Source organism: Oncorhynchus masou, chromosome 5, assembly GCF_036934945.1.
Source record: "Oncorhynchus masou masou isolate Uvic2021 chromosome 5, UVic_Omas_1.1, whole genome shotgun sequence".
Taxonomy (NCBI): Eukaryota; Metazoa; Chordata; class Actinopteri; order Salmoniformes; family Salmonidae; genus Oncorhynchus; species Oncorhynchus masou.
In genome coordinates, this window is record NC_088216.1 from 92,668,473 (window position 1) to 92,694,814 (window position 26,342).

General features: G+C 42.0%; 1 protein-coding gene across 3 annotated transcripts; it reads right to left on the bottom strand.

Moving 5' to 3' along the window:
* Positions 1–263: 263 nt before the first annotated feature.
* cnbpb (CCHC-type zinc finger, nucleic acid binding protein b) lies at positions 264–25,769 on the bottom strand. 3 transcript variants are annotated; one of them, XM_064967081.1, is made up of 7 exons: positions 25,662–25,733; positions 24,615–24,853; positions 20,436–20,557; positions 18,767–18,832; positions 18,510–18,580; positions 5,172–5,299; positions 2,538–3,741 (listed from the first exon to the last, which is right to left on the bottom strand). In XM_064967081.1, the coding sequence occupies exons 3-7, from the start codon at positions 20,536–20,538 to the stop codon at positions 3,624–3,626; spliced, it is 486 nt and encodes a 161-aa protein (XP_064823153.1). In that variant the 5' UTR covers positions 20,539–20,557; positions 24,615–24,853; positions 25,662–25,733; the 3' UTR covers positions 2,538–3,623. The 3 variants fall into 3 exon arrangements, with proteins under 3 accessions (XP_064823154.1, XP_064823153.1, XP_064823152.1); XM_064967082.1 differs by lacking the exons at positions 2,538–3,741; positions 24,615–24,853 and adding an exon at positions 264–345 and having other exon boundaries at positions 25,662–25,769; XM_064967080.1 differs by lacking the exon at positions 24,615–24,853 and having other exon boundaries at positions 25,662–25,769.
* Between the last annotated feature and the right edge of the window lie 573 nt (positions 25,770–26,342).

Here is a 26,342-nt window from a genome sequence, read left to right on the forward strand (position 1 = left end):
TAACTGTTTATCCCCCAGTCCTAACTGTTTATCCCCCAGTCCTAACTGTTTATCCCCCAGTCCTAAATGTTTATCCCCCAGTCCTAAATGTTTATCCCCCAGTCCTAAATGTTTATCCCCCAGTCCTAACTGTTTATCCCCCAGTCCTAACTGTTTATCCCCCAGTCCTAACTGTTTATCCCCCAGTCCTAAATGTTTATCCCCCAGTCCTAAATGTTTATCCCCCAGTCCTAACTGTTTATCCCCCAGTCCTAACTGTTTATCCCCCAATCCTAACCCTAGTCCTTTTTCTTCCTCTGCTTCGGGAACTCCAGTGATGAGGTGTGGAGTTCCAGGTTACTCGGGCTGTCAGGAGAGAGAGATAGTGATGAGGTGTGGAGTGCCAGGTTACTCAGGCTGTCAGGAGAGAGAGGTAGTGGTGAGGTGTGGAGTGCCCGTTTACCCCCCCCCCATTCTTTGTACCAACTCAGACTGGAGAATTCTCTAACCCCCCATTCTTTGTACCAACTCAGACTGGAGAAATCTCCAACCCCCCTACTTTGTACCAACTCAGACTGTGGGGTGCATAATTTCCCTGGTTACATGGTCTTTTCTCTTCTTTTCTCGTACGTATTTACTACTTGGTTCTTATAACTGTACATAGCCTTGATTTTCATACTGTACCCCTAGTAATCTGATAAGAGAAGGTACTCTCTGTGGTGCTGAAACGGATCGATAGCTCCAGATGACAAGAATTAGAACAGTCTCTTTTCATTCTGCACCAAAGGGCAGGTGGGGGGGCAACCTCTTTCTTCAGGGGTGCAGGTAGCCTAGTGGTTAGAGCGTTGGACTAGTAACCGAAAGGTTGCAAGATCGAATCCCTGAGCTGAAAAGGTTCAAATCTGTCGTTCTGCCTCTGAACAAGGCAGTTAACCCACTGTTCCTAGGCCGTCATTGAAAATAAGAATTAGTTCTTAACTGACTTGCTAAGTTAAATAAAAGGTAAAATAAATTTAAACTCTACTCTCTTAGGTCAACTCAAAAGGTCTAACATGCTGACCAGACCGGACACGTCGCGCGCGCCGCAAAATAAATTTAGAAATAGAATGTTATTCAATTATTGCACCAACACTGCTCGCGCTTGCCAACAAGCGTCTGCGATGCCAAGGGCTAAAATAGAACTCCTATTTCTGATGCAGATCGCGCTACAAGTCCTGCCTCTCCCATCTCATTGGTTTATAGAAGCAGGTACCCACGTGCCATCTCCTCATTGGTTATACCCACGTGGGTGATTGAAAGAAACTGTTTTGCTGGTTGTCATGGTAATACTATATGAAAGTGTAGATCACCATATAAAGTGCGATCACCATATAAGTTCAAAGTTGAAAAAGCCTGGAAGGAGGAGAGATGACTAGAAACGATTTGGTTGGTCGTTTTATGTGTGGATTAATTGTCGGACTAGAGGACCTTGTGCATTTCAGGTAAAATAACAACTCAATGTTTATATCCCAGGACAAATTAGCTAGCAACAGCAAGCTAGCTAAATAGGACAAATTAGCTAGCAAGTGCAAGCTAACTAGCTATACATGTTGAATGCTTTTCGACCTGTCCCCAAATGAATGTCATTGGTTCAGAGTTTGTTTTGATATTTTAACCGGCGTGTCGTGATCGCATTTGGTGTAGGGGGACAAAATACATTTTTGCACGATAGCGCACGCTCGCAACCGGTTTGGGTTCCGTGTAACCCTCATTTAACTAGTTCTAGCGCAGCAACTTTAAAAGGGCTCAGACACGCTAATATAATTTGCTGGCTGAGTACTTCGTGAACGAAATTTGTGAATAGTGCGAGCACTGATTTGACATGTAGAATCGTGTGAAAAATGTACTGAACGCCCTACACCTTGTTTAGCTATGATAGATCAAAACTCACTTAACCAAATCAAAGTTCTTCACACATGTAGAATGTGTCATCAATACTCCACGAGACAGCAAGAAAAATACTGTATGTACTTGTAGTTTGTAAACATGCTTGTCAATCAGTGGAGGCTGCTGAGGGATGCCTCGTGTTGTCATTATACATCAATGTGAATAAACAGAATACATCAGCAATTAACCGTTTGAAGATATGAACTCAGAATGTTCAGTCTAACTTCCCTTCCTGTGCTTTATTCAGGTTAAAATTACATTAGACATTTTAATATTCTAGGACTTCAGTTGCATTACTTTTCCACTTAAACGGAGAACAAGCAAATTATATATATATTTTTACAGTAGTCTAAGTGACATATTGTACAAAAAAAATTAAATTTAGATTTTCTTATCTACTCATTCCTTGTTGAAGTTTCATCTTTCCCCATGGTTATAATACATCACCTTGCTCCAATCATGGGATCAAAACTCTTTCTACAGTGATCTGGACATTCAGCAACTGACACTGTTCAAAGAAATGCACCTTTTATGAATTGATAATCATTTATTTGATGAATTTGCTATGACTGTCTATTGTGTTGGTTAATTTCTTTACAATCAAATGAGGGAAACTTATCACAAGTCAAGAGTTATACTTAAACTAAATCTTTATTCACTTGTTAATAAGGGAGCAGGTCAATACAACACACAAATATAAAGTGAATCGATTGAGTGCTCTACGATAACGATGGCTGGTCGACGAATCACCCCCAGATGATTCATTGAGAGCCCCGAGACAAAAGTACAAAGGTCTTTTACAGCCAAGATACACCCCTTTCAGTCTACATGACGAACAACAAATGTATGGATTGGGTCACAAGGTTAAGATTAGTATGAACAATACTGTCTGCTGTGAATAACAAGTATCTGCTGTAAAAACAGTAGAGACCAGGGTCTGGCCCTGGGGTCATCTCTCCCTGGTACCAGAAAGAACAGAAACATTAAGTCATGCTATGGAATGCAGTCTCTTTAGGTTATATCACCCAAAAGACATCGGAAATCTCCTGTCAGTGTTATATCTCCCAGAGGCCCACTTTCAGTTCACACAGACACAATAGAGTTATAAGAACCCTCTATTCTGTTGCATAAAACAGCCATTTGATGCAATAAAAGTATTATAACATAATCTTGTAATTTCTCTCACAGTATTCATACAGTGTTAGGGGATGTTATCTCCCTGTCTGCATGCTGCCATCTATCTGTCTGTCTGCCTGCCTGCCTACATGCTGCCGTCGGACTGAACCGTAAACATAATGACCGCTGGCCGTGGCTGCTGTCGCACGTCAGTTACTCTATTGCAGGTAGACTCCGTTTTGTTCAAGAAAACTAAAACAAAGTCAATCTTTATGGGAAGCTCAGACTTCCTACCCACTCACTCTCACTAAGTGCTGGTTTCCCAGACCTGGTAGAGAGGGCATCCACTCATCATTCATCCCTGGTCACCAGTGGCATGGAAAGGGGGTTCTTTAACAAGCATTATACATTAACCTCTACCAAACTAAACAAACATGTTTGATTAAATGCAGAAAGTGGATGTTTCACCCCCTGTCCTGCTTTTCCAGCGAACTGGTGTGGGACTATCCTCCGTAGCCTGCCGTGGGCCAGAGGGGACGATTCAGACAAAATAATACAACCATCCATGTGAAAAGGGAGGGGCATAGGAAGGCAACAGAGTGCTAGGCCGTGGCCTCGATGGTGCATTCTTTAGCAAGGTGACCAGACTTTCCGCAGTTGTAGCAGTTGACTTCGCTGGCCTTGCTGCACTGGACGGCAACATGGCCGATCTCACCACACCTGGTGGGAGACAGAGAGGAGAGATGAGGTTTAGGTAAGAGAAGGGAGAGTGTTTTCATTCAGTTGTTATTCGGGACAACGTTTTATGTCCTGATATTTAAACAAGAATGCTATAATGTCTCATCTTTTGGTATCAGGCCTAAACATCACCTTTCCAACTGATTTGTACCTGACACATTAGTCCTACCTGCTGGTCAGCACACACACACGCACGCACGCACACACACACAGACAGACAGATTCTTGATGTCCATTTATAAAGCTGTTCATGGCTGCTCCAACTCAAACATATCACAGGGAAGCAGCTTAGCGATACTACTTTTTTTTATTTTTTACAAGGTATACTGGCCAGTGTAATGGTGTGCATCTTCGTTAACTTCTTGACGCACCCATCTCGTTAGCTGGATCATTTTAATCAACATCCACTGAATTGCAGCGCGCCAAATTCATATTAAATTACTAAAATATTAAATTTTCATGAAATTACAAGTGCAATATAGCAAAACACAGCTTAGCTTGTTGTTAATCCACCTGGCATGTCAGATTTCAATAAAGCTTTTATTCGAAAGCTATCCAAGCGTTTATGTAAGAACATCTCTCTCAGTAGACAAAATATTACAAACAGCTAGCAGCCAAGTAGATTGGTCACGAAAGTCAGAAAAGCAATAAATTATATCGCTTACCTTTGATGATCTTCAAATTTTTGCACTCATGAGGATCCCAGTTACACAATAAATGTTCCTTTTGTTCCATAAAGATTATTTTTATATCCAAAATACCTCCATTTGTTTGGCGAATTATGTTCAGAAATCCACAGGCTCGAGCGGTCACGACATTGCAGACGGAAATTCCAAATAGTATCCGTAATGGTCGTAGAAACATGTCAAACGTTTTTTATAATCAATCCTCAGGTTGTTTTTACAATATATAATCGATAATTTGTCAACCGGAATGTAGCTTCTTTCATAGGAGAGAGAGAGAGAAAATGGCTGTTGCGCATTAAAAACTCTGGGTTCTTTCTCACTCATTTTTCAAAATAAAAGCCTGAAACTATGTCTAAAGACTGCCCACACCTTGAAGCCATAGGAAAAAGGAATCTGGTTGATATCCCTTTAAATGGAGGCAAGACAGTACTTCCTTTTTGGATTTTCCTCAGGTTTTAGCCTGCAATATCAGTTCTGTTATACTCGCAGACAATAGTTTGACAGTTTTGGAAACTTTAGAGTGTTTTCTATCATAGTCTGACAATTATATGCATATTCTAGTTTCTGGGCCTGAGAAATAGGCTGTTTCAAATGGGTACGTTTTTTTAAGCCAAAAACGAAAATACTGTCCCCTACACTCAACAAGTTAACTCACCTGTAACACTTGACCTTGTCACAGCCCTTCTGGATGTGTCCTAGTAATGGTGTGCATCTTCGTTAACTCACCTGTAACACTTGACCTTGTCACAGCCCTTCTGGATGTGTCCGAAGCCTCCACAGGAGTAGCACTTCTGCTCGTTGGCATGGTCACAGTCCCGGGCCACATGGCCGGCCTTGCCACAGTTATAACAGACCTGCAATATAACATTATAATATAACATAACAATTAAGAATATAATCACCGGCCTTGCCACAGTGATAAAACACCTGCATTATATTAGGGGCCTATAAAATCTGCATTGTGGAAAATATGGACGGAATCCAGATGCAGTCAGCATCAGTTGCTGGGACCACTACTACATGTCCAGTCATCCTGCCAACCAAGTACCGGTCTGAGGAGCCGTTTGGCAGAGCAGATAGGCAGCTAGCTAGCAGCTAGGCTATCAAGCCAGCAGGGTTTTTTCTTGAGGGCTTGAAAGCAGCCTGCAACGTGGTTATCCATTACGGCTGGGACAGCGGACTCTCCCGGGCTTGTGGCTGTCTAGAGCCCTGCTGTTTGTTTTTTCAATCTTCCCTGCGACCTGTCCTGTCTGGAACTGAGAGGAGGAACAGTATAACCTGTCCTGTCTGGAACTGAGAGGAGGAACAGTATAACCTGTCCTGTCTGGAACTGAGAGGAGTAACAGTATAACCTGTCCTGTCTGGAACTGAGAGGAGTAACAGTATAACCTGTCCTGTCTGGAACTGAGAGGAGTAACAGTATAACCTGTCCTGTCTGGAACTGAGAGGAGTAACAGTATAACCTGTCCTGTCTGGAACTGAGAGGAACAGTATAACCTGTCCTGTCTGGAACTGTATATACCTGTCCTGTCTGGAACTGAGAGGAGTAACAGTATAACCTGTCCTGTCTGGAACTGAGAGGAGTAACAGTATAACCTGTCCTGTCTGGAACTGAGAGTAGTAACAGTATAACCTGTCCTGTCTGGGAACTGAGAGTAGTAACAGTATAACCTGTAACCTGTCCTGTCTGGAACTGAGAGGAGTAACAGTATAACCTGTCCTGTCTGGAACTGAGAGGAGTAACAGTATGACCTGTCCTGTCTGGAACTGAGAGGAGTAACAGTATAACCTGTCCTGTCTGGAACTGAGAGGAGTAACAGTATAACCTGTCCTGTCTGGAACTGAGAGTAGTAACAGTATAACCTGTCCTGTCTGGAACTGAGAGGAGTAACAGTATAACCTGTCCTGTCTGGAACTGAGAGGAGTAACAGTATAACCTACATTGCTACCATGACAAAGACCAAAGCTGGCGGGAGTACCGTTGATAGGTGTCTCTAAACCACAGGTGAAGGATCTTTTAAAAGTAAAAAGAGTTCTAAAAGCAGTTGTTACAACAAGAAAATATTTTAAAGTGTTATGTCCAAATACTGGTGGATTCAACTACTAAAATAATGGACGACCTGACCAGAGAGGTTCAGGACCTGAGGAACAGGTGTGTATGTGAATCCATGATAACAATGATGGAGAAATCAGATTATCTCAAGGGACCATCAAGGCGGAACAACATGGTTGTGGACGGAATTGCAGAATCTCCAAATGAGACTTGGACGGAGTCTGAGGACAAAGTGAGGGAAATGATCTGAGAAATTGAAGATGAATCACAAGAAGATTGAGGTGGATCGCGCCCCACAGGACTGGAAAGCCCACCACCGCCCACCGGCCCAGGTGACAGACCAAGGCCGATAGTGGTCAAGTTCCTGAGGTTCAAGGACAAGGTAGCGGTTCTTGAAAGAGCCAAGATCTTGAGAGGAATGTATATCTTCCTCAACGAGGACTATCCTGAAGCTGTGCCCCAAAAGAGGAAAGAACTTATCCCAGCCATGAAAGCTGACAAAGCGCTTCGAGACATTGCTTACATCTGCTATGACAGGCACACTGTCCACCCTCCCTCCTGGAAGGGATTAGAGAGCCAAGCCTATGGCTTCGTAGCTTCAACCCCGCAGCACACACACACACACCAACTAATTAATGGACTGCTGAATGTATATTTTTTCTCTTGCTTTATTTTCTCTTTTCCATATTCTTATCTCTGATAAGCTACCAGGGTGAGGGCTGAAAATTCCTCATTAAAATATGTAGCCTTAGAAATAAGGTTAATGAAATCAATAACTTGCAAAAATTAGATAACATTCATATATTAGCCATTTCTGAGGCTCACTTAGATAATTAATTTGATGATACAACAGTAACAATACAAGGATAAAACATCTATAGAAGAGACAGACATGCTTATGGGGGAGGTGTTGCTGTATATACAGTTGAAGTCGGAAGTTTACATACACTTAGGTTGGAGTCATTAAAACTCGTTTTTCAACCACTCCACAAATTTCTTGTTAACAAACTACAGTTTTGGCAAGTCAGTTAGGACATCTACTTTGTGCATGACACAAGTCATTTTTCACTGTATCACAATTCCAGTGGGTCAGAAGTTAACATACACTCAGTTGACTGTGCCTTTAAACAGCTTGGAAAATTCCAGAAAATTATGTCATGGCTTTAGAAGCTTCTAATAGGTTAATTGACATCATTTGAGTCAATTTGAGGTGTACCTGTGGATGTATTTCAAGCCCTACCTTCAAACTCAGTGCCTCTTTGCTTGACATCATGGGAAAATCAAAAGAAATCATTCAAGACCTCAAAAAAAAAATTGGAGACCTCCACAAGTCTGGTTCATCCTTGGGAGCAATTTCCAAATGCCTATAGGTACCACATTCATCTGAACAAACAACAGTACGCAAGTATAAACACTTTGGGACCACGCAGCCGTCATACCGTTCAGGAATGACGTTCTCAATGACGTCATACCGTTCAGGAATGATGTTCTGAAAGAGCTGCAAAATCTGGACCCCTACAAATCAGCCAGGCTAGACAATATGGACCCTCTCTTTCTAAAATTATCTGCCGAAATTGTTGCAACCCCTATTACTAGCCTGTTCAACCTCTCTTTCGTATTGTTTGAGATTCCCAAAGATTGGAAAGCTGCCGCAGTCATCCCCCTCTTCAAAGGGGGAGACACTCTAGACCCAAACTGCTACAGACCTATATCTTTCCTCCCTTGTCTTTCTAAGGTCTTCGAAAGCCAAGTTAACAAACATTGACCATTTCGAATCCCACCGTACCTTCTCTGCTATAGTGGAGTTGAGTGTGACTGTTTGAGGTTGTGGACAGGTTTCTTTTATACTGATAACAAGTTCAAACACGTGCCATTAATACAGGTAACGAGTGGAGAACAGAGGAGCCTCTTAAAGAAGAAGTTAAAGGTCTGTGAGAGCCAGAAATCTTGCTTGTTTGTAGGTGACCAAATACGTATTTTCCACCATAATTTGCAAATAAATTCATTAAAAATCCTACAATGTGATTTTCTGAATTTTTTCCTCTCTCATTTTGTCTGTCATAGTTGAAGTGTACCTATGATGAAAATTACAGGCCTCTCGTCTTTTTAAGTGGGAGAACTTGCACAATTGGTGGCTGAACAAGCATTTCGCTACACTCGCATTAACATCTGCTAACCATGTGTATGTGACAAATAAAATTTGATTTGACTAAATACTTTTTTGCCCCACTGTATGTATGTATGTATATATATATATTTTTTTTAAACATCTAAAGCCTTTTCTTTCGGGGTGTTGCTATAGACCACCAAGTGCTAACAGTCAGTATCTAAATAAGGTGTGAAATGCTTGATAGTGTATGTGATGTAAACAGAGAGGTCTAATTTCTTGCGGACCTGAATATTGACTGGTTTTCATCAAGCTGTTCTTACTGTAACCAGTGCCTGTAATCTGGTTCAGGTTATTAAATCAACCTACCAGGGTGTTTACAAACACAACAGGAACAAGATCATCCACATATATCAATCACATTGTACTAATACTGTAAAACTTTGTTCTAAAGCTGTATCTGTACCCATTGGATGCTGTGATCACAATATAATAGCTATATCCAGGAAAGCCAAAGTTCCAAATGCTGGGCCTAAAATAGCGTATAAGAGATCATACAAAATATTTAGCTGTGACTCTTATGTGGATGATGTTAAAGTTGGTCTGATGTGATGAGGAGCATCCAGATGCTGGTCTGATGTGAATAAGCGCTGCATTTGATTAATTTATTAAATTGCTTCATCCAATTATTGATAAACATGCACCTGTTAAGATACTGACTGTTCGAACTGTTAAGGCCCCATGGATTGATGAGGAATTAATCAACTGTGTGGTTGAAAGATGGGGCAAAAAGAGTGGCTAATAAGTCTGGCTGCACATCTGACTGGCCGACTTACTGCATGGCCGATTTAACTAGGGCCGAATTCAAGTTTTCCTAACAAATCGGTAATCGGACGCCAATTATGGTTGATGACATTGCAATCCACGAGGAAACTGCATGGCAGGCTGACCACCTGTTATGCGAGTGCAGCATCAAAAGGACCTTATGGCAGGAGCCAAGATATGTTGATAGCTAGCATTAAACCTTACAAAAAACAATCAATCAATCTTCACATAATCACTAGTTAACTACACATGGTTGATGATATTACGAGGTTAACTAGCTTGTCCTGCATTGCATATAATCAAAGTGGTGCCTGTTAATTTATCACCGAATCACAGCCTACTTCAGCTTTGCCAAACGGGCAATGATTTAACAAAAGCACATGTGATAATTGTTGCACAAATGTACCTAACCATAAACATCAATGCCTTCCTTAAAATCAATATACAGTAGTACATTTTTTTTAAACCTGCATATTTCGTTTAAGAAATGCATGTTAGCAGGCAATATTAACTAGGTAAATTGTGTCAAGGCAGTCATCAGAAACACCGAGGCTACTGAGTCTGCCGATAAGAATATGGTGATTGACAGAGTCGAAAGCCTTGGCAAGGTCAATGAAGACGGCTGCACAGTACTTACTGTCTTTTATCGATGGCGGTTATGATATCGTTTAGTACCTCGAGCGTGGCTGAGGTGCACCCGTGACCGGCTCAGAAACCAGATTGCACAGCGGAGAAGGTACGGTGGGATTCGAGATGGTCAGTGACCTGTTTGTTGACTGGCAGGGCAGGATGGATATAGGTCTGTAACAGTTTGGGTCCAGGGTGTCTCCCCCTATGAAGAGGGGGATGACTGCGGCAGCTTTCCAATCCTTGGGGATCTCAGACGATATGAAAGAGAGGTTGAACAGGCTGGTAATAGGGGTTGCGACAATGGCGGCGGATAGTTTCAGAAAGAGAGGGTCCAGATTGTCAAGCCCAGCTGATTTCTAAGGGTCCAGGTTTTGCAGCTCTTTCAGAACATCTGCTATTTGGATCTGGGTAAAGGAGAACCTGGAGAGGCTTGGGAGAGTAGCTGCGGAGGGGGGGAGGCGGAGCTGTTGGCCGAGGTTGGAGTAGCCAGGAGGAAGGCATGGCCAGCCGTTGTACTGTACTATGTATTACTGTACTTTGTATTAATTCATGTTTTACGGTACTATGTACACTACCAGTAAAAAGTTACCATATTGTAGAATAATAGTGAAGACTTCAAAACTATGAAATAACACATATGGAATCACGTAGGAACCCAAAAAAGTGTTCCACAAATGAAAATATATTTTATATTTGAGATTCTTCAAGCAGCCACCCTTTGCCTTGATGACAGCTTTACACACTCTTGGCGTTCTCTCAACCAGCTTCATGAGGTAGTCATCTGGAATGCATTTAAAATATTAACAGGTGCGCCTTCATAAAAGTACATTTGTGGAATTATGGCAAGAACAGCTCAAATAAGCAAAGCGAAACGACAGTCCGTCATTACTTTAAGACATGTAGATAAGCATGATCCATATAAGAGATGAAGGTAAGAAACTTAGCTTGGGCTAAGGCTACATTGACAGATTGAATTGTGTATCTGAGAGTGGTGGAAATCCAGTTAAATTCTTGAAAGTGGTCAAATCCCATTTGTGGTATTTTTGATAACCATTTTTCCTCAGCTGGCCATCTGTTTGAAAGAATGGTTTCTGAAAATACCTCAAGTTCTACTAGGAAGTCCTTTATTCACTGCTAAAAAGATAGTTAAGAATAATGCCCCTCCACTCACTCTTTTTTCCATTTGAAACATTTCAATTGCAAAAAAGTTATGCAAACGAATCCACAGGAGCTGATCTCTTTCTACTGCAGCTGTCTGCCCCCTCATTGTATAACCTTTGACCCACATTTTTTATTTAACAATGGCTACTGATGCTATACATGATCTGGAAGTTGGAACATATCCTTCCCTTTACAAAGTGGGGGTCCATCTGACCGAGATAGCAACCATCCGATTTCTAAACTATCATGCATTGCAAAAATATTAGAAACACTGGCAAACTCTCAGCTACGAACTTTTTAAACTTGAAATTATATTCTTAATGTGCACCAGTCTGGTTTTAGACCTGGACATAGCACTGTTTCAGCTGCTATGCTTGGCTTAAATGTTGTATTAAATTGCTTAGATCATAGGAATCACTGTGCTGACATATTTATAAACCTATCCAAGGCTTTTGATACTGTCGACCATCCCCTACTCATTCAAAGGTTGTCTGAAATGGGCCTCGAACAGGTTTCTTGCAAGTGGTTTGGGAACTGTCTGTCAGATAAGGCACAATGTGTGCATTCTGATGGTGTCAAATTAAGTTACCTCAATATTACTGAAGGTGTCTTGGGACAACCCTTCAGGCGCCGACAGAGATGGCCGCCTCGCTTCGCATTCCTAGGAAACTATGCAGTTTGTTTTTTTGTGTGTTATTTCTTACATTGGTACCCCAGGTCATCTTAGGTTTCATTACATACAGTCGAGAAGAACTACTGAAGAGCAGCGTCAACTCACCATCAGCACGACCAAGAATATGACTTTCCCGGGTCGGATCCTGTGTTCTGCCTTCCACCCAGGACAACGGAATGGATCCCAGCCTGCGACCCAAAACAATGACGTCGTAAAAGAGGCAAACGAAGCGGTCTTCTGGTCAGGCTCCGGAGACGGGCACATCGCGCGCCACTCCCTAGCATACTACTCGCCAATGTCCAGTCTCTTGACAACAAGGTTGATGGAATCCGAGCAAGGGTAGCATTCCAGAGGGACATCAGGGACTGTAACGTTCTTTGCTTCACGGAAACATGGCTCACTGGAGAGACGCTATCGGAGTCGGTGCAGCCAGCTGGTTACTCCACGCATCGCGCCGACAGAAACAAACATCTTTCTGGTAAGAAGAGGGGCGGGGGCGTATGCTTTATGGTTAACGAGACGTGGTGTGATCACAACATCATACAGGAACTCAAGTCCTTCTGTTCACCTGAATTAAAATTCCTCACAATCAAATGTCGACCGCATTATCTACCAAGGGAATTCTCTTCGATTATAATCACATCCGTATATATTCCCCCCAAGCAGACACATCGATGGCTCTGAACAAACTTTATTTGACTCTTTGCAAACTGGAATCCACACATCCTGAGGCTGCATTCATTGTAGCTGGGGATTTTTCAAGGCTAATCTGAAAACAAGACTCCCTAAATTGTATCAGCATATCGATTGCGCAACCAGGGCTGGTAAAACCTTGGATCATTGCTATTCTAACTTCCGCGGTGCATATAAGGCCCTCCCCCGCCCTCCATTTGGAAAAGCTGACTACGGCTCCATCTTGTTGATCCCTGCCTACAGAAAGAAGCTAAACCAAGAAGCTCCCACGCTGAGGTCTGTTCAACGCTGGTCCACCCAATCAAATCAAATTTTATTTGTCACAAACACATGGTTAGTTAATGCGAGTGTAGCGAAATGCTTGTGCTTCTAGTTCCGACAATGCAGTAATAACCAACAAGTAATCTAACTAACAATCCCTAAACTACTGTCTTATACACAGTGTAAGGGGACACGTGGACTGGGATATGTTTCGTATTACGTCAAACAACAATATTAACGAATGCGCTGATTCGGTGAGCGAGTTCATTAGAACGTGTGTTGAAGATGTCGTTCCCATAGCAACGATTAAAACATTCCCTAACCAGAAACGGTGGATTGATGGCAGCATTCGTATGAAACTGAAAGCGCGAACCACTGCTTTTAATCAGGGCAAGGTGACCGGAAACATGACCGAATACAAACAGTGTAGCTATTCCCTCCGCAAGGCAATCAAACAAGCTAAGCGTCAGTATAGAGACAAAGTAGAATCGCAATTCAACATCTCAGACACAAGAGGTATGTGGCAGGGTCTACAGTCAATCACGGATTACAAAAAGAAAACCAGCCCAGTCACAGACCAGGATGCCTTGCTCAATACAGTGCCACTGACACGGCCCGCAACCAAAACATGCGGACTCTCCTTCACTTCAGCCAAGGTGAGTAAAACATTTAAACGTGTTAACCCTCGCAAGGCTGCAGGCCCAGACGGCATCCCCAGCCGTGCCCTCAGAGCATGCGCAGACCAGCTGGCTGGTGTGTTTACGGACATATTCAATCAGTCCCTATCCCAGTCTGCTGTTCCCACATGCTTCAAGAGGGCCACCATTGTTCCTGTTCCCAAGAAAGCTAAGGTAACTGAGCTAAATGACTACCGCCCCGTAGAACTCACTTCCATCATCATGAAGTGCTTTGAGAGACTAGTCAAGGACCATATCACCTCCACCCTACCTGACACCCTAGAACCACTCCAATTTGCTTACCGCCCAAATAGGTCCACAGACGATGCAATCTCAACCACACTGCACACTGCCCTAACCCATCTGGACAAGAGGAATACCTATGTGAGAATGCTGTTCATCAACTACAGCTCAGCATTTAACACCATAGTACCCTCCAAACTCGTCATCAAGCTCGAGACCCTGGGTCTCGACCCGCCCTGTGCAACTGGGTACTGGACTTCCTGACGGGCCGCCCCAGGTGGTGAGGGTAGGTAACAACATCTCCACCCCGCTGATCCTCAACACTGGGGCCCCACAAGGGTGCGTTCTGAGCCCTCTCCTGTCCTCCCTGTTCACCCACGACTGCGTGGCCACGCACGCCTCCAACTCAATCATCAAGTTTGCGGACGACACAACAGTGGTAGGCTTGATTACCAACAACGACGAGACGGCCTACAGGGAGGAGGTGAGGGCCCTCGGAGTGTGGTGTCAGGAAAATAACCTCACACTCAACGTCAACAAAACTAAGGAGATGATTGTGGACTTCAGGAAACAGCAGAGGGAACACCCCCCTATCCACATCGATGAAACAGTAGTGGAGAGAGTAGCAAGTTTTAAACTGTTGAAACTCTAGGGGCGCAATTTCATTTTTGGATGAAAAACGTTCCCGTTTTAAACAAGATATTTTGTCACAAAAAGATGCTCGACTATGCATATAATTTGTAGCTTTGGAAAGAAAACACTCTGACGTTTCCAGAACTGCAAAGATATTTTCTGTGCGTGCCCTAGAACGTGAGCTTCAGGCAAAACCAAGATGAGACGGCATCCAGGAAATGAGCAGGATTTTTGAGGCTCTGTTTCCATTGTCTCCTTATATGGCTGTGAATGCGAGAGGAGTAAGTCTGCCCTTTCTGTCGTTTCCCCAAGGTGTCTGCAGCATTGTGACGTATTTGTAGGCATATCATTGGAAGATTGACCATAAGAGACCACATTTACCAAGTGTCCGCCCGGTGTCCTGCGCCGAAATTGGTGCGCAAAAGTCAGCTGCAAGTATTTTTCCATGGAATTTAGAGAAGAATGCAGGCTTCCACGAACGATATATCAATGAAGAAATATGTGAAAAAACACCTTGAGGATTGATTCCAAACAACGTTTGCCATGTTTCGGTCGATATTATGGAGTTAATTCGGAAAAAGTTTGACGTTGTAGGTGACTGAATTTTCGGTTCGTTTCGGTAGCCAAATGTGATGTACAAAACGGAGCGATTTCTCCTACACACAGACGCTTTCAGGAAAAACTGCGCATTTGGTATGTAACTGAGAGTCTCCTCATTGAAAACATCCGAAGCTCTTCAAAGGTAAATGATTTTATTTATTTGGTTATCTGGTTTTTGTGAAAATGTTGCGTGCTAAATGCTACTCAAAATGCTAAGCTAGCTTAGCATACTCTTACACAAATTAGTCAATTGCTATGGTTCAAAAGCATATTTTGACAATCTGAATGACAGTGTTGTTAAGAAAAGGCTAAGCTTGAGAGCAGGCGCATTATTTTCATTTTATTTGCGATTTTCAGAAATCGTTAACGTTGCGTTATGCTAATGAGCCTGAGGCTTTAGTCACGATCCCGGATCCGGGATGGGGAGTTTCAAGAGGTTTTAAGTTCCTCGGCATACACATCACAGACAAACTGAATTGGTCCACTCACACAGACAGCATCGTGAAGAAGGCGCAGCAGCGCCTCTTCAACCTCAGGAGGCTGAAAAAATTCGGCTTGTCACCAAAAGCACTCACAAACTTCTACAGATGCACAATCGAGAGCATCCTGGCGGGCTGTATCACCGCCTGGTACGGCAACTGCTCCGCCCTCAACTGTAAGGCTCTCCAGAGGGTAGTGAGGTCTGCACAACGCATCACCGGGGGCAAACTACCTGCCCTCCAGGACACCTACACCACCCGATGTCACAGGAAGGCCATAAAGATCATCAAGGACAACAACCACCCGAGCCACTGCCTGTTCACCCCGTTATCATCCAGAAGGCGAGGTCAGTAGAGGTGCATCAAAGCTGGGACCGAGAGACTGAAAAACAGCTTCTATCTCAAGGCCATCAGACTGTTAAACAGCCACCACTAACATTGAGTGGCTGCTGCCAACACACTGACACTGACTCAACTCCAGCCACTTTAATAATGGGAATTGAATGGGAAATGATGTAAATATATCACTAGCCACTTTAAACAATGCTACCTTATATAATGTTACTTACCCTACATTATTCATCTCATATGCATACGTATATACTGTACTCTATATCATCGACTGCATCCTTATGTAATACATGTATCACTAGCCACTTTAACTATGCCACTTTGTTTACATACTCATCTCATATGTATATACTGTACTCGATACCATCTACTGTATCTTGCCTATGCTGCTCTGTACCATCACTCATTCATATATCCTTATGTACATATTCTTTATCCCCTTACACTGTGTATAAGACATTTACATTACATTTATAAGACAGTAGTTTAGGAATTGTTAGTTAGATTACTTGTTGGTTATTACTGCATTGTCGGAACTAGAAGCACAAGCATTTCGCTACACTCGCATTAACATCTGCTAACCATGTGTATGTGACAAATAAATTTGATTTGGAATACAAATGGTACAGAGATAAATAGTCAACGCATCATAATTCCTACAATAACTACAGCCTAAAACTTCTTAACTGAGAATATTGAAGACTCCTGTTAAAAAGGAACCACCAGTTTTCATATGTTCTCATGTTCTGAGCAAAGAACTGAAACGTTAGCTTTTCACATGGCACGTTTACTTTCTTCTCCAACACCGTGTTTTTGCAATATTTAAACCAAATTTAACATGTTTCATTATTTATTTGAGACTAAATAGATTTTATTTATGTATTATATTAAGTTAAAATAAACGTATTCATTTAAAAACATTTACATTTTTTATTCCAGGCCGTCATTGTAAATAAGAATTTGTTCTTCACTGACTTGCCTAGTTAAATAAAGGTTGAATAAAAAAATAAGATTGTGTTAAAAATCTTTTCTTTTTTTTACATAGTCGACTTACACACAGCTCTGACACACACACTTACCCCACCAGACATGCCACCGGGGGTCTTTTCACAGTCCCCAAATACAGAACAAATTCATGAAAGCTTACTGTATCATTTGGCAGACACTCTTATCCATAGCAACTTACAGTAGTGAGTGCATACATTTTCATAGTGAAAATTATGAAATGAAGTTTAATCATAAGATACTAACAAAATAGATCAGTGATTGGATCAGTGCAACTTTCTGAAAAGTTTTGACTTGAGGTTATTATTTATAGGGGTGCCAGGTAGGTTGTGCCTACCAGAGAAAACATTGGTTTCTCCTTTTGGTTTGGGAGGGAATGAGTCCCATCTGGTCCATCAAGTCTACACCAATACAAAGGACTTATGTAAAAGTCAGGATGGAAATAAACTTTTCATAAACCCTTAAAACATTGGAAAGAACTTCAAAAACAACTGTATTCTTTTGCGTGGGTTGTATTAGCAACATCAATGATTACACACATATAATAATATAACACAATGAGTTCTGATTCCTCCAGAAATGTTCTGTACCTCGGGCCTAAAAAGAGTCCAGTCCTGTTCAGGGAACTCCAGTGACCTTTGTCACGCAATGTTTGTCCGTTCATTCAAGTGTAGCGTAAACCCAGTATTAATCATACAATCAATGTAACAATTATTTTACCACAGAACTTTAAAGCGTATCAACTCTTACTAAGTCCTCAACTACAACTAACTACATAAATCATCACAGTATACATCACATCAAAACAAATTAAATATAGTATACAAAAAGGTTGTAGTCAGTCGGTCAGTCAGACAATCCAATCCACCAACTGAGAAAGGCCACGAAGAACGGAGAGGTGTAGTCTGATCCTGGGTGAACTCTATTAGGCTACAAAACACACATTTAAAGGCAACAAAACAAACGGAATAGAGAGGCTTCGGAACTGAGGGTTGAACACATCCTCATTCACGTCTCCATCACAACCCCACTTTTGCGCAGCGGATGCTTGGTCTACACTCTGTGCAGCTGTTAGAGATAATGCAAATGATAACCGTCTTCTGGTAGAGGGAAAGACTCCCAAAAACCTCCTCTATTAAACGTTAACTACAAAGTAGCTTATGCCGACCTGGCAGAATGATAGAGATTATTTGCATCAATCCAGTGGTCATTTGTTTTGAAAACTCTGCACAATCACAGAAGCACTACAGAAACACTGCTAACCAAACAACAGTGCAAGGTGGCTGTACTACAGAAACACTGCTAACCAAACAACAGTGCTAGGTGGCTGTACTACAGAAAAACTGCTAACCAAACAACAGTGCTAGGTGGCTGTACTACAGAAACACTGCTAATCAAACAACAGCGCTAGGTGGCTGTACTACAGAAACACTGCTAACCAAACAACAGCGCTAGGTGGCTGTACTACAGAAACACTGCTAACCAAACAACAGTCTCTGGCTGGTGAACACTTGTATTAAAGGGAACTACACAACCCCCCCACAAAACAAAAACAGAATCAGGCAAAAAAAATAAAGTGATTTTATAGGGACCTAATAATAACTTGATTACCATGAACACACCGGCCTGCATAATAATATTACAACACCCAAGCCATGACATTTATAACATACCTGTTCCCTCTCCTTCTTGGGCTCCTTACAGTCTCTGGAGATGTGTCCTCCACGACCACAGTTATAGCACGCTGCGGAAACACAGAACAGTTATAGCACGCTGCAGAAACACAGAACAGTTATAGCACGCTGGGAGAGAACTAACACATACAGGAACATCTCACTAACCCAACATCAGACTAATAGTCAAACTTCTAAATTGGTGTGATGTACACACAAATGTGGTCAACATTTTTCTAAGCTGGAGACGTCCTCACCATCCTCAGTCCTCTCACAGTCCCTGGCGACGTGTCCAGGCTCGCCACAGCGATAGCAGAACAGATCTGAGGAACAGGAAGAACATGTTTATTGGAAAATCACATCATTGCTTTGCTAGACATGTGGCAATGGGAATTGACTTAGAAGTTGGCACACAGGCTCAGTGCTGCCCAGGGCCAAGTTAGCACACAGGCTCAGTGCTGCCCAGGGCCAAGTTAGCACACAGGCTCAGTGCTGCCCAGGGCCAAGTTAGCACACAGGCTCAGTGCTGCCCAGGGCCAAGTTAGCACACAGGCCATGCACTGGAACACCAAACAGGATAATTGTTTTTGAAACTGAGTTACATGGGAAGGTGCACCTGGAACACCAAACAGGATAATTGTTTTTGAAACTGAGTTACATGGGAAGGTTGAATATTACCTGAACGTTAATTTACAGTTTAAAAGCATTTTTACGAAACTTTGCCTTTTCATTTATCCTTTAACGTAGTCAGTTCCGTTCCCCGTCTATTGATTACCACCCTGTAATGTAGTCAGTTCCGTTCCCTGTCTATTGATCACTACCCTGTAATGTAGTCAGTTCCGTTCCCCGTCTATTGATCACTACCCTGTAATGTAGTCAGTTCCGTTCCCCGTCTATTGATCACCACCCTGTAATGTAATTCAGTTCTGTTCTGTGTCTATTGATCACCACCCTGTAATGTAGTCAGTTCTGTTCCCCGTCTATTGATCACCACCCTGTAATGTAATTCAGTTCTGTTCTGTGTCTATTGATCACCACCCTGTAATGTAATTCAGTTCTGTTCTGTGTCTATTGATCACCACCCTGTAATGTAGTCAGTTCTGTTCCCCGTCTATTGATCACCACCCTGTAATGTAATTCAGTTCTGTTCTGTGTCTATTGATCACCACCCTGTAATGTAGTCAGTACCTTTCCCCGTCTATTGATCACCACCCTGTAATGTAGTCAGTTCCGTTCCCCGTCTATTGATCACCACCCTGTAATGTAATTCAGTTCTGTTCCCCGTCTATTGATCACTACCCTGTAATGTAGTCAGTTCCGTTCCCCGTCTATTGATCACCACCCTGTAATGTAGTCAGTTCCGTTCCCCGTCTATTGATCACCACCCTGTAATGTAGTCAGTACCTTTCCCCGTCTATTGATCACCACCCTTTAACGTAGTCAGTTCCGTTCCCCGTCTATTGATCACTACCCTGTAATGTAGTCAGTTCCGTTCCCCGTCTATTGATCACCACCCTGTAATGTAGTCAGTTCCGTTCCCCGTCTATTGATCACCACCCTGTAATGTAGTCAGTTCCGTTCCCCGTCTATTGATCACCACCCTGTAATGTAATTCAGTTCTGTTCTGTGTCTATTGATCACCACCCTGTAATGTAGTCAGTTCCGTTCCCCGTCTATTGATCACCACCCTGTAATGTAGTCAGTACCTTTCCCCGTCTATTGATCACCACCCTGTAATGTAGTCAGTACCTTTCCCCGTCTATTGATCACCACCCTGTAATGTAGTCAGTACCTTTCCCCGTCTATTGATCACCACCCTGTAATGTAGTCAGTACCTTTCCCCGTCTATTGATCACTACCCTGTAATGTAGTCAGTACCTTTCCCCGTCTATTGATCACCACCCTGTAATGTAGTCAGTACCTTACCTTTCCCCCTCCCGCGGCCCTTGCCTCGTCCCCGCCCGGCATTCGGACAGTTCTTGAGCCAGTGGCCGGTACGTCCGCATCCAAAACAGTCATTACTACTCATCTCCACTAGTTCCTACAACCTGGGGAGAGAGACAGACACATACAGTCAGCCCTAATACAGCCAGACAGTCTAGGGCTGTCCCCGATTTAAACAAAATCTTGGTAGACCGAAAGTCATCTGTTCTTCGACCAATTGATTTCTCTAAATATTTCAACATGTAATTTTTTCATATTTAGACACATCCGGTGTTTGAATAAAATCAACTATGTGCATTGAGCTGGTCTGATGCTTTAAGCTTAAGGTTTGATGCATCAAGAGGGTGCCAGAGATCTATATAAAGAGAAGAGAAAACCCTTAACCTGACCCAACCATTCTCCTCCCGCTCCTGCTTCATGACAATGATTTTGAGATATAAAGACGTTCTAATAAATTAAACCGTTTCATGAAAATTTGCATTTGAAAACCATAACTGGCAGGCAGATCGGTAGAAATGGTACGATAAATTGTCATTCCACATGAGAAAGGTTGACGACCCCTAGAGTAATGGCAGAATCAGGAGACAAGTTGAAAATCTGTCTTTCTACCCCTGAACAAGGCAGTTAACCCACCGTTCGTTCCTAGGCCGTCATTGAAAATAAGAATGTGTTCTTAACTGACTTGCCTAGTTAAATAAAGGCATGATTTTTTTATTTTTTTTTTATTATTAAAAATATAAAAAATATTTTAAAAATACAGATTTCCTATTGTTATGAAAACTTGAAAATCGGCCCTAATTAATCGTCCATTCCGATTAATCGGCCGACCTCTAATCTGAATTCACTCAATGTGCCAAAGAAAGGGACCGGGGCACAATCGATTTGAACAGATGGACAAAGTGGATTCCTTCAAGATGAAGCTTACCATTTGGGAAAATCATGTTTCTAACAGGAGGATTGACATGTTTCCCAAAGCTGATTTCGAGATTGATCAACAAAGTGCATGGCGACACACTGAAAAAACCTGTAAAATCTCTACAGGATCGGTGGGTCCAACGCATTACCAGGGGCAAACTACCTGCCTTCCATGACACCTACAGCACCTGATGTCACAGGAAGGCCAAAAAGATTATCAAAGACAAAAACCACCAGAGCCACTGCCTGTTCACACCTCTATCACCCAGAAGGCGAGGTCAGTACAGGTGCATTAAAGCTGGGACCGAGAGACTGAAAAACAGCTTCTTTCTCAAGGCCAGTTTCAGAGGGCCTGCTAAACAGCCATCACTAACTACACTAACTCAAGAGAGGCTACTGCCTACATTGAGACCCAATCACTGGCCACTTGAATAAATTGATCACTCGTCACTTTATACAATGCAACTCTAAATAATGCCACTTTAATCATGTTTACATATCTGTTTACATATCTCACATTACTCATACCACATGTATATAGTTATTTTATATATTGCATCTTGCCTATGCCGCTCAGCCATCACTCATCCATATACTTATATGGACATATTCTCATTCACCCCTTTTAGATGTGTGTATTAGGTTGTTGTTGTTGTTGTTGAATTGTTAGATTACTTTATCCATATTACTGCACTGTCGGAACTAGAAGCACAAGCATTTAGCTACACACACATTAACATCTGCTAACTGTGTATGTGACAAATAAAATTTGATTTGAAGTGAAGCAGCCCAAGCAGACTGCAATATGACATTACAAAATGGAATCAATAGTACATAATATTGGGCCTCGACTCAATTGTCATTTTCAATTTTGGGTCCCTAGGCAAAATCAGTTGAGAACCACTGTACTAGGCGATGTCATACTCCATCAACATTGCCTCCATACCTGTTAAAAAGGAAGGTAAATATTTAGGAATTGTTATCACTAAAAATGTTTCACATAGAGGACCTTTAAACATCAAATCATAGGATTAATTCCATGAGAGTTTCATTGATATCTCAATTATGGGTTGTATTCTTTTGTCCAAGACAGATGGTTTATCTAGAAGCATTTACTGGTACCCAAATCAGTCCCTCTTTCTTTCTTCTATTAACATAAAAAAAAATGTCAATTCTGTTATTTAGATTTGTTTGGAGGAATAAAAACGCATTATATTCGAAAATCACAATTAGTGAAAAGACTATGATCGTGGAGGTTTACAGGCTATTGATTTTGAGTCGTTTCTGGGTGCTTTTAGAATTATGGTTGAAATGATGTCTGTCTAATCCTACCTCTATGTGGTAGCAAATCCCTAACAGTCTGTTCAATAAACTTGGTGGACTTAAATTCCGAATTAAATTTGATTTTGACCCTCTAAAATTACCTGTGAAATTGTGTCACCTGCAAATGTTATTTTTCTGGAAGATTATATTCAAGCACAATCCCCAATTCTATGTGGTAGCAAATCCCTAACAGTCTGTTCAATAAACTTGGTGGACTTAAATTCCGAATTAAATTTGATTTTGACCCTCTAAAATTACCTGTGAAATTGTGTCACCTGCAAATGTTATTTTTCTGGAAGATTATATTCAAGCACAATCCCCCCCCCACACACACACACACGCACGCACACACACACACACACACATACACACAAGGCATTGATTAGGAATAATATAGTTTTAAAATTAATAGGAAATCCATTTTCAAAGGCCTTTGGTTTGACAAGAGTATTTATTTTATACGTGATTTGGTAGACAAAACAGGGGAGTTTTTGCCGTTTGATGAGTTAATTGGTAGATTTCAGGTTAATATTACTCAGAGAGAATATATCAAATCAAATGTATTTGTCACATACACATGGTTAACAGATGTTAATGCGAGTGTAGCGAAATGTTTGTGCTTCTAGTTCCGACAATGCAGTAATAACCAACGAGTAATCTAACCTAACAATTACAAAACTACTACCTTATACACAAGTGTAAAGGGATAAAGAATATGTACATAAAGATATATGAATGAGTGATGGTACAGAACGGCATAGGCAAGATACAGTAGATGGTATCGAGTACAGTATATACATATGAGATGAGTAATGTAGGGTATGTAAACAAAGTGGCATAGTTTAAAGTTTGAAGTGGCTAGTGATACATGTAGTGATACATGGATGCAGTTTATCACAGTGCCATCCGTTTTTTTCACTAAAGCACCTTATACCACCCACCACTGCGACTTGTATGCTCTAGTCGGCTGGCCCTCGCTACATATTCGTCGCCAGACCCACTGGCTCCAGGTCATCTACAAGTCCATGCTAGGTAAAGCTCCGCCTTATCTCAGTTCACTGGTCACGATGGCAACACCCATCCGTAGCACGCGCTCCAGCAGGTGTATCTCACTGATCATCCCTAAAGCCAACACCTCATTCGGCCGCCTTTCGTTCCAGTACTCTGCTGCCTGTGACTGGAACGAATTGCAAAAATCGCTGAAGTTGGAGACCTTTATCTCCCTCACCAACTTCAAACATCAGCTATCTGAGCAGCTAACCGATCGCTGCAGCTGTACATAATCTATTGGTAAATAACCCACCCATTTTCACCTACCTCATCTCCACAGTTTTTATTTATTTACTTTTCTGCTCTTTTGCACACCAATATCTCTACCTGTACATGATCATTTTATCAATCCAGTGTTAATCTGCAATATTGTAATTATTTGCCTACCTCCTCATGCCTTTTGCACACATTGTATATAGACTCCCCTTTTTTTTCTACTGTGTTATTGACTTGTTAATTGTTTACTCCATGTGTAACTCTGTGTTGTCTGTTCACACTGCTATGCTTTATCTTGGCCAGGTCGCAGTTGTAAATGAGAACTTGTTCTCAACTAGCCTACCTGGTTAAATAAAGGTGAAATAAATAAAAAATAAAAAATACATAAAGATGCAGTAGATGATAGAGTACAGTATATACATATGAGATGAATAATTTAGGGTATGTAAACATTATATTAAGTAGCATTGTTTAAAGTGGCTAGTGATATATTTTACATCAATTTCCATCAATTCCCATTATTAAAGTGGCTGGAGTTGAGTCAGTGTGTTGGCAGCAGCCACTCATGTTAGTGGTGGCTGTTTAACAGTCTGATGGCCTTGAGATAGAAGCTGTTTTTCAGTCTCTCGGTTCCAGCTTTGATGCACCTGTACTGACCTCGCCTTCTGGATGATAGCGGGGTGAACAGGCAGTGGCTCGGGTGGTTGTTGTCCTTGATGACCTTTATGGTCTTCCTGTGGCATCGGGTGGTGTAGGTGTCCTGGAGGGCAGGTAATTTGCCCCCGGTGATGCGTTGTGCAGACCTCACTACCCTCTGGAGAGCCTTACGGTTGTGGGCGGAGCAGTTGCCGTACCAGGCGGTGATACAGCCCAACAGGATGCTCTCGATTGTGCATCTGTAGAAGTTTGTGAGTGTTTTTGGTGACAAGCTGAATTTCTTCAGCCTCCTGGCGCTGTACTCATATTAATGATGTCCTGATTTCATTGTTTTCACAGGAATGTCCCTGTATTGTTGTTATTGTTGCGACATTGGCTTGCTCCGCTCATTCCCAGAACATCCGTCATAACTACGCATGTGCAAAGTGTCAAATCAAAGGCACTCTTATATAAAGTTGTTTTTGCCTCAAATGAAAACGTGTCAGTTTGTCACTTTCACGCGGTTGTAGTCTTAACATGTTCAACTACGTAAGACTTTGGCTCGAATCTAGGTTGTGCCTTTATTTTGGGGGAAATTTTGAGAAGTGAACAATTCTTCCTTAGTTAAGACTTCACAAATCCCGGCCTGCTTGGCAAGCGTTGCCAGAAGTCTCGCGATGTTACATGGTGTTTAGAAACTGTCTTTGATACCACTGCATCTATCTACCCTAGCTAACTAGGTAAACAACACCAAAACAAAGACGATATGCGTTTTATAAAATAATTTCAAATTGTGAGTTCAATATATTTGCTGATTTATTTCGAGACAAAGTCTGGATCTGGAAAATAATTAAACTCTACACCTTTCCCGCGCGCAGTAGACCAAAGTGCGTTGTTAGAAAATGTATTGAACGTTAGCTAGCTAGCCAAGGAACCACAACAGCTCGCCTTGCATTCATTAACATTTCGGTCGTACTTGAGACACACTGCGAATCTTTACGACACATGTGAAGTATTTAAACATATCTTCCACGGGTTATATCTTTGTCCTTTATTACAGCCACTCACCTCAGACGGCGCCTGGTTGTTGTCAGTCTGTCCTCTGCGCCACACGCGGTTTGCACACGGTCCGCTACTTCGGTCCTGTCCTTCTCCCCTCCACATGGGCGCTGCTTTTGCACACGGCTCTGCTCTGGTTTTCAAACAGACCGTTACATTAAGTCGGCTCCCCATACTTGGCCTTTGTGTTTATACTGCATGTATCTGTTGGAAGGAGCCTTGTTAAACCGTCACGCCATGTACAGTAAAAAAGAAAAGAGAACCGAAGAAAAGGGATGAAACACAACCCATGGAGTGAGGAGAAAATGAGAGGTGCTCTGAAAGAGTACAGTCAGGACATGTACCCAGACTCCAGGAGCTGGCATACGTCTGGTAAAAATAGCTTTCTCCCTGCAATTAGGGTTAAGTGCCTTGCTCAAGGTCCCCCAACACACACGTTTTTACTCTCTGTTTATTATCTATGCATAGTTACTTTAACTCCTACATGTACATATTACCTCAATTACATCGACTAACCTGTGCCCCCATACATTGACTTTGTATCGGTTCCCCCCTGAATATAGCCTCGCTATTTTACTGTTGCTCTTTAATTATTTTTAACTCAACACTTATTTTTCTTAAAACTGCATTGTTGGATAAGGGTTGTAAGTAAGCTTTCTCTGTGAGGTCTACCTACACCTGTTGTATTCG

What these genes read in the sequence shown, in the direction of transcription:
- cnbpb (XM_064967080.1), bottom strand. Translation starts at nt 20,538, where the DNA reads ATGAGTAGTAATGACTGTTTTGGATGCGGACGTACCGGCCACTGGCTC. An exon ending in CTGTGAGAGGACTGAGGATG is followed by an intron (nt 18,581 to 18,766) that starts GTGAGGACGTCT and finishes GTGTTTCCGCAG; the next exon opens with CGTGCTATAACTGTGGTCGT. An exon ending in GACAAGGTCAAGTGTTACAG is followed by an intron (nt 3,742 to 5,171) that starts GTGAGTTAACGA and finishes GTCTCCCACCAG; the next exon opens with GTGTGGTGAGATCGGCCATG.